The sequence below is a fragment of the Erinaceus europaeus genome, chromosome 5 (genome assembly GCF_950295315.1).
Source record: "Erinaceus europaeus chromosome 5, mEriEur2.1, whole genome shotgun sequence".
NCBI lineage: Eukaryota > Metazoa > Chordata > Mammalia > Eulipotyphla > Erinaceidae > Erinaceus > Erinaceus europaeus.
Window position 1 is genome coordinate 40,934,778 of NC_080166.1, and position 13,710 is coordinate 40,948,487.

At 39.5% G+C, this 13,710-nt stretch overlaps 1 protein-coding gene across 4 annotated transcripts in view; it reads right to left on the reverse strand.

The window, feature by feature from the left end:
- The window catches only part of MCCC2 (methylcrotonyl-CoA carboxylase subunit 2), a 94,350-nt gene that overhangs the window by 23,038 nt on the left and 57,602 nt on the right, over window positions 1-13,710 (reverse strand). For all 4 annotated transcript variants that reach the window (XM_060191236.1, XM_060191234.1, XM_060191233.1 and 1 more), the window contains 2 exons: window positions 4,017-4,089; window positions 704-780 (listed from right to left, as the gene is read on the reverse strand). In XM_060191236.1, the coding sequence (XP_060047219.1) occupies window positions 704-780; window positions 4,017-4,089 (150 nt within the window). The remainder of the gene's footprint in view (window positions 1-703; window positions 781-4,016; window positions 4,090-13,710) is intronic.

Here is a 13,710-nt window from a genome sequence, read left to right on the forward strand (position 1 = left end):
GGATTGAACCCAGGATTTTAGAGCCTCACGCATCACAGTATCTTTGCATAACCACTGTGCTATTTCCACTGAGAAAAGAATATTTTCATTCTTCTTTTTAAAATATTATTTATTTATTCCCTTTTGTTGCCCTTGTTGTAGTTATTATTGTTGTCATTGTTGTTGGATAGGACAGAGAGAAATGGAGAGAGGAGGACAAGACAGAGATGGGGAGACAAAGACAGACACCTGCAGACCAGCTTCACTGCTTCTGAAGCAACTCCCCTGCATGTGGGGAGCCAGGGTCTCAAACCAGGATCCTTACACTGGTCCTTGCGCTTTGTGCCACATGTGCCTAACCTGCTATGCTACCACCCAACTCCCAAAAAAAATATTTTCAAAGTAATTCCTATAGTCTAAGAACATGTACATACCATCCACAATAGCTATAATTTAATTATCTTATAAAAACTTTGCTAAAACAAATGTTTTTTTATAGTACTCCAGATAGGTCATCATACCAATGCAAACCTCCACAAAAAGCTGTTTCAAACACTAATCCACACATATAAGTGCACAGGTACCTGCACACACAGCATGCAGTGTTGTCTGCTAAGTGGTTCAATACTTTAGAGGTTTTATGCAATAAATGTCCATTCAATTTTCAAAGGTGATAACATTTAACTTAAAATAGAAAGCCCTGAAACATTTAAGCAGCACTTACCTTTTTTGCTGATTCAGAAAATAGAACCCCATTATTTCCAACGATACCAACTGGGTATCCAAATATTCTAGCAAATCCTCAAAATAAAATTGGAAAGAAACTTAGTTGTTAGAGAGGACTTTTTATCCACAAAAAAGAGAGACAGACATACTTACATATTCTTTAATTTCAAATCAAAGTTTAAGGATAGGGAGATAACATACTGGTTATGCAAAAAGACTTTCATGCCTGAGGCTCCAAAGATTCAGGTTCAATCTCTAGCATGACCATAAACTAGAGCTGAGAAGTACTCTGATAAAATAACAACAGTGATATAAAATCAAAGTTTAAAATGTGAAAATTTCATATATAGCATGAAACAGTTTATATCCCTTTATTATTTCTGAGGTACTACTGTTGGAAATGACTTGTCTAATTGCCTTGATTAAATGATTGCCTTTTTTCTTTTTAATTTTTAATAGGACAGAGAGAAATTGAGAGATAGAGGAAAAAGAGAAAAATAGCTATAGCACTGCTTTAGCAAGTGGGGTTCCCAGGGGCTTGAATCCAGCTGCTTGTATACTTGTACACTGTAATACACTATCAGCTACACCATGACTTGGGTCCAGTGTCACTCATTTTATCATCTCTCTGCATGCTGATTATATACCATACACTAAGGATAGTCTAAAACATAAAAACTGTTTTAAGGATCCAGACCTATTGGTCAATTTCAGATGACTTGCCTAAAAACATCAGTGGTAATATCTATCCCTCTGAAATACTAAGGGCAAAACCAACAAAAGCAAAATTTCATTGAACGGCAGGGACTCTGGGACTAGAAAGACAGCACAGCAGTAGCACACAAGACATGCACACAAGAGGTGCCAGGTTCCATTCCTGGCACTACCACTAGCCACTGTTGGCAGATTCTCTGGTTAAGTAAATAAACAAATAAATAATTAGCAGGATACAGTAAATCCTGGGAGTAATCAAGTTTAGAGAAAGAAATCCAGGAAGGATGAAACACTCCACTTTCACTTTTCTCTGTGTAGTTTTTTCTTTTTCCTTTCCACAAGTTTCCTTCACACCATTTCTGCAATCATTTAGAATACACACATACACACACACACGAGAAATAAGACACACTGAGATAAAAAATTGAAAGCTTGGTGTTTTGTTTTCACAAGGCTAATTATTTCACTAGCCTAAAGAATTTGACTAGAGACTATCCACAGTAATTTTCAACAAGCTTAAATTAACTATGAATCGGTGAATACTTGAAACCCAAGGGTCAGCAAACTATGCAGAAAGCCTACCACCCAAGTCTTGGAACTAGGCTCTGCTTTCAGCGTCAAGGGATAAGCTATATCTAAGATGACATGGTACCCAACACAAAACTACCACTCACAAACTGTTGAGGAAAATCTAGTGGAAAAGGGAGACTGTCAATTTACTGAGAAGCCAGAACACTGAATTTTAAAGAGTTATTATTCTCTACTCTGGTTTACATGGATTTTTTTTTCTTCAAATCATTATGCTTATTTCATCTGAGAAAATTTGACAATGATTTGACAGTCACTTAGATTCTCCTGACTTTGCAGGTCTCAAGTCCCAGTCAAGCCCATGCTGTATATCCTAAATGACAGACAAGGATGGACTTCTCAAGTGGGTTAGCAACTGACCAAGTCTTTCCCACCTACACAGTGGTGGGAATACAGTACATCTCTCAGCAGTTGGGTGCCACCCCTGAAGGGCTACTGTTCTGTCACCCACTTGGACTTTGTATCATACTTAGTCCTATACTCAGGTCCTCCAGGCAGATCCCTCTTCTACACTGGGGACAACCATGGAGTGAGCATCTTTACCAGCTTCCTAAGGACCAAACAGGAAAGCAAACTTTCTAAATATGGTCTTTATATAGGGAAGAGGAAACCCTTAGAGCTGTCAGAGACACCTGGTCCTCAGAAACATCTCTTCTCCCCCTCATTCCCTCCCTCCTCAGATGTACCATACCGTCTCATCTCTCCTCTGTAAACTCCCTTTCATCCTACTATTCCCCCGAACCCCAGGCTTCCCTTTTCCCTTCATGCTCCCCTTATTATCACCCCCTTCCTCTTTTCTCAACCTTATCTGAAATCTAGGACAGTTAAAAAGAGATGGAGGAAACTGAACACAGCCTATTATTCCAGGGGCCAGAGGAGCCATAAGTATTAGCAAGTAGAGGGCAAATACACAGAGATGCCAAGAACAGCTGATCCATCTTTAAGAAACTGAAACAATTCTGACTTGTTTTAATGAGGTTTACATCCTGAACTATTGGGTGGCAAATCCCATCTATATCTCAAACAAAAAGCTTTTAGTCACTTAACACCTAAATACAAAAACAAATTCCACTGGCAGTATGAAACCTTCTCTTGCTCATCAATCAAATCAGAAGAAAATATTTTTAACCTCCCCAAAGACTCACTATATTGACAGCTTGGATTTTTGCAGCTAGCTATTTTTCCTATTCTGGTGTGTTGTTCCTACATTAGCTGTAACATTTTCACTCCTTAATAAAACCAAACAAAATTCATTAAATCTGTTGTGCTGTTTGTGTAAGAGAATTTACTATGAGTCTAGAATCTAAGATACAAATACTTTTCTTCAAAGGTTTACAAATGTAACACTTTAGATGAGTGAGCTTTTAGAAACATCTCTTGCTTACTTTGTTATATTATTTGGTATTTGGGACTATATTTTCTTTTTCATTCTTTTTTTTTTTTTAAATCACTGGGCTATCACTACTCCAGACTGTTTCAGATAAAGAGGCAGAGACAGAATAGGAAAGAAACCATAACACTGAATTTTCCATCAATGTGGAGGTGGGGTGAGGTTGGGAAAATATATTCTCAAATACTAAACAGAGGCTATGAGTATACTTAACTCACCCTACCTTCCATCTGGGAAGTTTATCATCAAAAACCATGGCTAACTTGGAGACTAAAAGACAAAGGAAAACTTTCAAAGTGAATACAGTTACTCAGAGAAACAATAAAGACCATAAATATTTCTTCTAATTTTACTATGGCAAGAACCTTTTTATATAGTTAATGATAAAGAGTCACAGGTAAAGACCTATCTCCCAGCAAACAGTCATCATGGTTGGATTTAAGAAGTCATTCAGCTATAAATGATCTTTACAGAATAGGTCCTTTTGAATACTAACTGACATCTGTACTACTCTAAATAACAAAATTCACCCCAAGTGTATCAAAGTTTTGAGACAAGAGATCATTCATTTTCAAAGCAACTGAAAATGTTCATATTTTCAGATCTCCATATTTTTTACCTGTAACTAATGTGTCTCCATATAAGGCTTTGAATTCATTGAATCTGCTGCCATCCACAATTCTAGCAATGACCTAAAGAAGAAAAACAATGTCCCTGAGAATTACATCACAAAAGAATTTGTGCATTCAAGATTTTTATAAGGAAAACAAATTCACAGTATAGCTGTTACTTTCACAATACTACCCTTACATAGAGAACTTCTAGAATTTTACATTATGTCCATGGTTAATGCTCTGAAGTCATTAACCATGAAGTCATTCTGGACTCTAATTTTACCTTAAAGGTAACAGCACAGGTTGCATATATATATATATAAGAAGCCTAAAAAACACATCAACTTATCAATAGACTCACAACTTCAACATATTGACCAGGTTCAAGAATTCAATCAGAGGGGGCCGGGTGATGGCACACCTAGCTGAGCACACACATTACAGTGCATAAGGATGCAGGTTCAAGGCCCTGGTCCCAACTTGTAAGGGAAAAGCTTCGTAAGTGGTGAAGCAGGTCTGTACATGTCTCCCTTTCTCCCTCACTATCTCTTCCTCCCATCTCAATTTCTGTCTCTACCTCCCCAAACAATACCTTTAGCCTACCTGCATATTAGCTGTCAGGCTCAAGCAAAAGTTAGTAAAGTCATGGGCCCCTTGGAATATACCTAAAATAGACTTCTTAGCTTTTTCCAAAATAAGACCCCAAATCTCATCTGCAATATTCTTACCTTTAGATTCCTTATTATTAAATGTTTTGTTCTGCTTTATATCTTAATGCTTTTCAGCTACCAAGTTGCAGATGCTACCATGACCCCAACATCACCAATGTGTCCTGGAACCCCACTTCCCCAGAGCGCTGTCCAAATAAGGTAAGTGTGGATTGACCTGCCAATACCCATGTCTAGTGGAGAAGCAATTACAGAAGCTAGACCTTCCACTTCGTGCGTCCTATAATGATTCTGGGCCCATACTCCCAGAGGGATAAAGAATAAGAATGCTTCCAATGGAAGCAATGGGATACAGAACTCTGGTGGTAGGAACTTTATGGAATTGTACCCCCTCTTATCCTATGGTCTTATCAACTACTATTAAATCAATAATTTTCTTTTTTTAAAAAAAAAAAAAAAAATTTTTAGAAAATTCAACCAGAACACAAAGTATGAGGCTTAGAGCCAGAAGACTTAAATTCCAACCCCACACTACATATAAGATTTGTGTCTCCTAGAGTAAGTCCTTTGGAGTCTCAGTTATCACTTGAGCAAAGATGGGACAAAGTTGTGAACAAGTGATAAATACATAGAAAAGAAACCTAAAAAATAATACCGAGGTCAAGTGGTGGTGCACCTGATTGAGTGCACACATGACTATGTGCAAGGAACTTGCCCTCAATGTGGATCAACAACAGTAGAGAATGCTCCATCCTCCGAAGGGAGGATGGACAACATATTCTATGCTACGAAGATAGGTTCTGAAACTGAGACAGCTTGGAACATTCCTACTTATGACCACAGAATGTGAGCTCCACGTCTATAGGGATGCAGAGGTCACATAGGCTCCTAAGTTGATTATATGCCCCAGATCAGATCAAATAGATGGGGTTTACAGTTAACAATATTTATACACCTTTCCCATATTTGGGAGCTACTCTCTTCCCTGATCCGGCTTTCTGGTCCTTTGTGCAGCCATGACATCATCTCCCCAGACAATAACTTGGATCCACCTGCATATCAGATTTAAGGGTAAAAAACAAACTAACAAAAACTAGTATAGTCACAGGCCCTATGAAATATAACTAAAATAGGCCTACTAGCTATCTGCAAGACAGAGGGCCGCCCCCCACCCCTGCAACTCTTCATCTGCACTATTCCAGCCTTTAGGTTCATGATTAGTCAACAACTTGTTTGGCTTTATATGTTAACTCTCTTTGCAGCCACCTGGTTCCAGATGCTAGCATGATGCCAACCAGACTTCCCTGGACAGATAACCCCACCAATGTGTCCTGGAGCCCTGCTTCCCCAGGACCCCGCCCCATAGGAAGAGAGAGACAGGCTGGGAGTATATTGACCTGTCAATGCCCATGTTCATCAGGGAAGCAATTACAGAAGCCAGACCTTCCACCTTCTGCATCCCACAATGACCTTGAGTGCATACCCCAGAGGGATAAAGAATAGGAAAGCTATCAGGGAAGGGAATGGGATAGGGAGTTCTGGTGGTGGGAATTGTGTGGTTTTGTCAATGTTTCCTTTTTATAAGTAAAAAAAATTTTTAAGAAGTGCTTACTAAAACCTGTATATTGTCAGGCACCACTATATGTCAAGAACTTGAGATTATATACATTATCTCACAAAATCCATAAGTACATAAAAATCAATATATCGCATGAACCCAAATATCAAAATACTTAGCTATTTTCTCTGAATAGAAGTAAAAGTAATTTTATGTGTCTTTGTATTTTCTACATTTATCTATAATTAGTATATAATCACTTTATACTAAGGGAAAAACACATAAAAATAAAACTTCGAACACAAAATGTAGTATTAAGATGATCACACAATTTAAAAATAATTCTGCTAGGCACAGATACTGATTAAAATTGAGAAACTGCTAGATACTACCACTTAGAAACTGTCACTCTAGCTACAGAAGACTATGTCAACAGTCTGTACCCATAGTAACATCTTCAAATATAATCAAGTCTAATCTTTACTAATGTTATATTGATCTAAAATGCTTTTTCTTTCAACAACTTACTGACATTTTTTTTCTATTTTATTTGATAAGACGGAGAGAAATTGAGAGAAGAAGATAAAGAGGGAGAGAAAGAGAGATGCCACCCCTATCCAGACTCACCAAACAAAAAAGAGAGAAGACTCAAATTAATAGAATTGTAAACGATGGAGGAGATACCACAACTGACACCACAGAAATCCAGAGAATCCTGCGAAACTTCTATAAAGAACTATATGCCACCAAGCTAGAGAATCTGGAAGAAATGGAACAATTCCTAGAAATATATGCCCTTCCAAAACTGAACCAAGAAGAACTACAAAATCTAAACGCACCAATCACAGACAAAGAAATTGAAACCATTATTAAGAATCTCCCCAACAACAAAAGTCCTGGACCAGATGGCTTCACAAACGAATTCCACGAAACTTTCAGGAAACAGTACCCACACTTCTTAAGCTATTCCATAAGATTGAAGAAACAGGAATACTCCCTTCCACCTTCTATGAAGCCAACATCACCCTGAAACCAAAAGCTGATAGGGAAAGAACAAAAAAGGAAAACTACAGACCAATATCTCTGATGAACATAGATGCCAAAATATTAAACAAGACCTTGGCCAACCGAATACAGCAGCATATCAAAAAGATTGTTCATCACGACCAAGTGGGATTCATCCCAGGAATGCAAGGCTGGTTCAACATCCGTAAGTCAATCAATGTCATTCACCACATCAATAAAAGCAAAGCCAAAAACCACATGATTATCTCAATAGATGCAGAGAAAGCCTTTGACATAATCTAACACCCATTCATGCTCAAAACTCTACAAAAAATGGGAATAGATGGGAAATTACTAAAGATAGTGGAGTCTATATATAGCAAACCTACAGCCAACATCATACTCAATGGACAGAAGCTGAAAGCATTCCCCCTCAGATCAGGGACTAGACAGGGATGTCTACTGTCACCATTACTCTTCAACATAGTATTGGAAGATCTTGCCATGGCAATCAGGCAAGAGAAAGAAATCAAAGGAATACAGATTGGAAGGGAAGAAGTCAAGCTCTCACTATTTGCAGATGATATGATAGTATACATAGAAAAAACTAAATAATCTAGCAGAAAACTACTGGAAGTTATTAGGCAATATAGCAAGGTATCAGGCTACAAAATCAATGGACAAAAATCAGTGGCATTTCTTTATGCAAACACTAAATCTGAAGAAGAAGACATCCAGAAATCCTTTACTGTTACAGCAAAATCAATAAAATACCTAGGAATAAAGTTGACCAAAGAAGTGAAAGACTTGTATACTGAAAACTATGAGTCGCTACTCAAGGAAATAGAAACTGATATCAAGAAATGGAAAGATATCCCATGCTCATGGATTGGAAGAATAAATATCATCAAAATGAATATTCTCACCAGAGCCATATACAAATTTAATGCAATACCCATCAAAGCTCCACCAAGCTTCTTTAAGAGAATAGAACAAACACTACAATCATTTATCTGGAACCTGAAAACACCTAGAATTGCCAAAACCATCTTGAGGAAAAGAAACAAATGGAGGCATCACACTCCCAGACCTTAAACTATATTATAAAGCCATCATCATCAAAACAACATGGTACTGGAACAAAAATAGGCACACAGACCAGTGGAACAGAATTGAAAGCCCAGAAATAAATCCCCACACAAACGGACATCTAATCTTTGATAAGGGGGCCCAAAGTATTAAATGGAAGAAGGAGGCTCTCTTTAATAAATGGTGCTGGGAAAACTGGGTTGTAACATGCAGAAGAATGAAATGAACCACTTTATCTCACCAGAAACAAAAATCAACTCCAAATGGATCAAAGACCTGGATGTCAGACCAGAAACAATCAAATACTTAGAGGAAAACATTGGTAAAACACTTTCCCACCTACACCTCAAGGACATCTTTGATGAATCAAACCCAATTGCAAGGAAGACTAAAGCAGAAACAAACCAATGGGACTACATCAAATTAAAAAGCTTCTGCACATCCAAAGAAACTATTAAACAAACAAAGAGACCCCTCACAGAATGGGAGAAGATCTTCACATACCATACATCAAACAAGATACTAATCACCAAAATATGTAAAGAGCTCAGCAAACTTAGCAACAAAAAAGCAAATGACCCCACCCAAAAATGGGCAGAGGATATGAACAAAACATTCACCTCAGAGGAGATCCAAAAGGTTAACAAACACATGAAAAACTGCTCTAGGTCACTGATTGTCAGAGAAATGCAAATTAAGACAACACTAAGACATCACCTCACTCCTATAAAAATGGCATACATCAAAAAAGACAGCAGCAACAAATGCTGGAGAGGCTGTGGGGACAGAGGAACCCTTTTGCATTGCTGGTGGGAATGTTAGTGGTCCAGCCTCTGTGGAGAGCAGTCTGGAAAACTCTCAAAAGGCTAGACGTGGACCTTCCATATGATCCAGTAATTCCTCTCCTGGGATTATACCCCAAGGACTCCATAACACCCAACCAAAAAGAGGTGTGTACACCTATGTTCAGAGCAGCACAATTCATAATAGCTAAAACCTGGAAGCAACCCAGGTGCCCAACAACAGATGAGTGGCTGAGAAAGCTGTGGTATATATACACAATGGAATACTATGCAGCTATCAAGAATAATGAACCCAACCTTCTCTGACCCATCTTGGACAGAGCGGGAAGGAATTATGTTAAGTGAGCTAAGTCAGAAAGATAAAGATGAGTATGGGATGGTACCACTCATCAACAGAAGTTAAGTAAGAAGATCAGAAAGGGAAACTAAAAGCAGGACCTGACCAAATTGTAAGTAGGGCACCAAAGTAAAAACCCTGTGGTGAGGGGTAGACATGCAGCTTCCTGGGCCAGTGGGGGGTGGGAGTGGGTGGGTCACAGTCTTTTGGTGGTGGGAATGGTGTTTATGTACACTCCTAGTAAAGTGTAGTCATATAAATCACTAGTTAATTAATATGAGAGGGGGAAAATTAATTGTATGTCTCCAAGTTTTTAAAACACAGACTGAGTCTTTTTAATATATAGGCTGTGTATTTGATATGCGGACTCTCTCAAAAGCCTAGACCAAATAGATCAGAAGCAACCAATAGCACAGCTATATAGAAGATACCAGGTACTGTACAGCAAACCCTAACAAAAGGACTTTTCAAAGTTAACCCAATTACCAAATAATGTGAGGATAACATTAACTATCGATTGTCTTTTTGAACCCTAAGACAGCAGGAACCTCACATCCCCACTATAGAGCCTCTACTTCCCCCAGTCCTTGAACCTTTGGATAGGGCCCACTTTCCCGTATGCCTCTCCCAATCCATATCAAATAATATTGCATCTGCCGATCACAACCTAATCAACACAACAATTGCCACCTCAACATGCTTCAGCTTAGACTGTGTCCAGAGCCTTCACATGTGGAATGACAACCCTTCAGCTTCATTACTCAGGTGAGACCTTTCCTTTCATAGTATTCTCTAATTCCATCCCAGGTGGTTCACTTTCTAACAAAGTCCCCAAACCTAGATATACACCAGTTTCTGTGAGAGAGAGCATATGTTCACACGTATCCATAAACTACTGCAAAATATATACCTGAAAGCAGAAGCACACTAGAGTTTGCAGTGAGTACCCCCCTAATACTTCCTCTCCACTATTCCAAACTTTGGGTCCATGATTGTTCAACAATTTGTTTGGCTTTGTATGTTAACTCTCTTTTCAGTCACCAGGTTCCAGATGCCATCAGGATGCCAGCCAGGCTTCCCTGGACTGAAGACCCCACCAATGTGTCCTGGAGCTCCGCTTCCCCAGAGACCCATCCTATTAGGGAAAGAGAGAGGCAGACTGGGAGTATGGACCGACCAGTTAACGCTCATGTTCAGCGGGGAAGCAATTACAGAAGCCAGACCTTCCACCTTCTGCAACCCACAATGACCCTGGGTCCATGCTCCCAGAGGGATAGAGAATGGGAGAGCTATCAGGGGAGGGGGTGGGATATGGAAATTGGGTGGTGGGAACTGTGTGGAGTTGTACCCCTCCTACCCTATGGTTTTGTTAATTTATCCTTTCTTAAATAAAAAAAAAAATTTAAAAAAAGAAAGAGAGACACCAACAGACCTGCTTCATCATTTGTGAAGCTTCCCCCTCTGCAGGTGGGGAGCTGGTGCTCAGACCTGGGTCCATCCACACAGTAATGTGGGGACTCAGCCCAGTGTACCACTGCCCAGCCCCCAAACTTACAGACTTTCCATCCATTTCCTAAAATAAGAACACTAAATAAATAAATAAATAAATAAATAAATAAGTAAATCATGGTCCAAGAAGTAGTGCAGTGGATAAAGTACTAGACTCTCAAGCAGGGGGTCCTCAGTTCAATCCCTGGCAACACATTTACCAGAGTGATGCCTGGTTCTTTCTCTCCTTCTAACTTTATCATCAATAAATAAATAAAACATTTAAAAATAAGATAAATTCATAAATTAGGACAAAATATATACCTGAAAAAAAAAGTACACAATAGTCTACAGTGAGTTAGTATCAAATTCCTAATGAAATAGTGTCTACTTAGACCAAGATACCCTCCTCGCCTACTTCCTATTACACTTCACTCACTCACTCCAAAGCTAGCCTTATCAAAGCAAGGACTGCAAAAGCTGAATAAGGGCAAGAGACTGGCATACTTTAATGATGACTCTTTAGTCACTATCAGGCCACCCCATCAGCAGGGACCCTATTTGAAGAGTCCTGAAATTCCCGAACAGACATGATGGGCCTAGACCTCAAATAAATCCTTCTCGCCTTGTTACTGGTCGTTTCTATCAGGAACAACAAAATAGACCATTTGTGGGCCCCCCATAGGACCCTGCCCTTAGCTTGGATCAACACCAGTAGAGAATGTTCCACCCTCAGAAGGGAAGATGGACAACATACACTATGCTACACCTTAGGAAGATGGGTCAATATTGGGGCAGCTTGGAACTCACGACCACAGAATGTGAGCTCAGATTTACAGGGATGCAGTGGTCACATAGGCTCCTAAGCTTAATATAGGCCCCAGACCATATCAAATAGATGGGGTTTACAGTCAACAATATTTATACCCCTTCCCCATATTAGGGAGCTACTCTCTTCCCTGATGCAGCTTTCTGTTCCTTCTCCAGCCATGACATCATCTCCCCAGACAATAACCAATAACTGAGATCCACCTGCATATCAGATTTCAGGTTCAGGGAAGAAAAAAAAAAAGGAAAGAAAAAGTAGTATAGCCATAGGGTCTAAAATATGCCTACTAGCTATCTACAAAATGGAGGGAACCCCCCCTCCCCCCGCAACTCATCTGCACTATTCCAGCCTTTAGGTCCATGATTGGTCAACAATTTGTTTGGCTTTGTATGTTAACTCTCTTTTCAGCCACCAGATTCCAGATGCTAGCAGGATACCAACCAGACTTCCCTGGACAGACAACCCCACCAGTGCATCTGCTTCCCCAGAGCCCTACCCCACTAAGGAAAGAGAGAAACAGGCTAGGAGTATGGATCGACCTGTCAATGCCCATGTTCAGCAGAGAAGCAATTATAGAAGCCAGACCTTCTACCTTCTGTATCCCACAATGGCCTTGGGTCCATACTCCCAGAGGGTTAGAGAACAGGAAAGCTATCAGGGAATAGGGAGTTCTGGTGGTATGAATTGTGTGGAGTTGTACCCCTCTTATCCTACGGTTTTGTCAATGTTTCCTTTATATAAATAAATAAAATGAAAATAAAAATAAATAAATAAAGTAAAATTATTACCATGGAATGTGAATTCAGACCAGATGGGATGCAGAGGTTGCACAGGTTCCTATGATAAGTATGGAGAGGCATGGGCCCTAGGTCAGATTGATGGGGTTTACAGTTATGGTATTCATATACTTTTCCCATATTTGGGAGCTACTCTCTCTGCCCTGATCTAGCTTTCTACTTCTATTTCCAACTCTGACACCAACTTCCCAGACAATACTTTTCAGCCCACCTGCAAGTTAGGTATCAGGCGCAGGCAAATATTAGTAAAGTCATGGCCCTTTGAAATATACCTAAAATAGGGAGTCGGGTGGTAGCACAGCATGTTAAGTGCACATGGCATAAAACACAAGGGCCGGCATAAGGATTCCGGTTTGAGCCCCCAGCTTCCCACCTGCAGGGGAGTCACTTCACAGGCAGTGAAGCAGTTCTGCAGGTGTCTATCTTTCTCTCCCCGTCTTCCCCTCCTCTCTCCATTTCTCTCTGTCCTATCCAACAATGACGACATCAATAACAATAATAACTACAACAATAAAAGCAACAAGGGCAACAAAGGGGAATAAATAAATATTTTTTAAAAACACTTTAAAAAAAAAAGAAATATATCTAAAATAGACTTCCTAGCCTCTTACAACATGAAGACCCCAAATCTCACCTGCTATATTCTTACCTTTAGGTTCCTGACTATTAAACAATTTGTTCTGCTTTATATCTTAATGCTTTTCAACCACTAAATTGCATATGCTAACATGACCCCATGACCGTGACTTCCCTGAGCAGATGAACTCACCAATGTGTCCTGGAACCCCATCTTCCCAGAGCCCTACCCCACTAAGGAAAAACAGAAACAGAGTGTGTATCAACCTTCCAATGCCCATGTCCAGCAGAGAAGTAATAATAAATAACCCCATCTAAAAATGGGGAGGACATGGACAGAATATTCACCACAGAAGAGATCCAAAAGGCTGGGAAACAAATGAGAAAATGCTCCAAGACTTTGATTGTCAGAGAAATGCAAATAAAGACAACAATGAGATACCACTTCACTCCTATGAGAATGTCATACATCAGAAAAGGTTAACAGCAGCAAATGCTAGAGAGGTTGTAGGGTCAAAGGAACCTTCCTGCACTGCTGGCAGGAATATA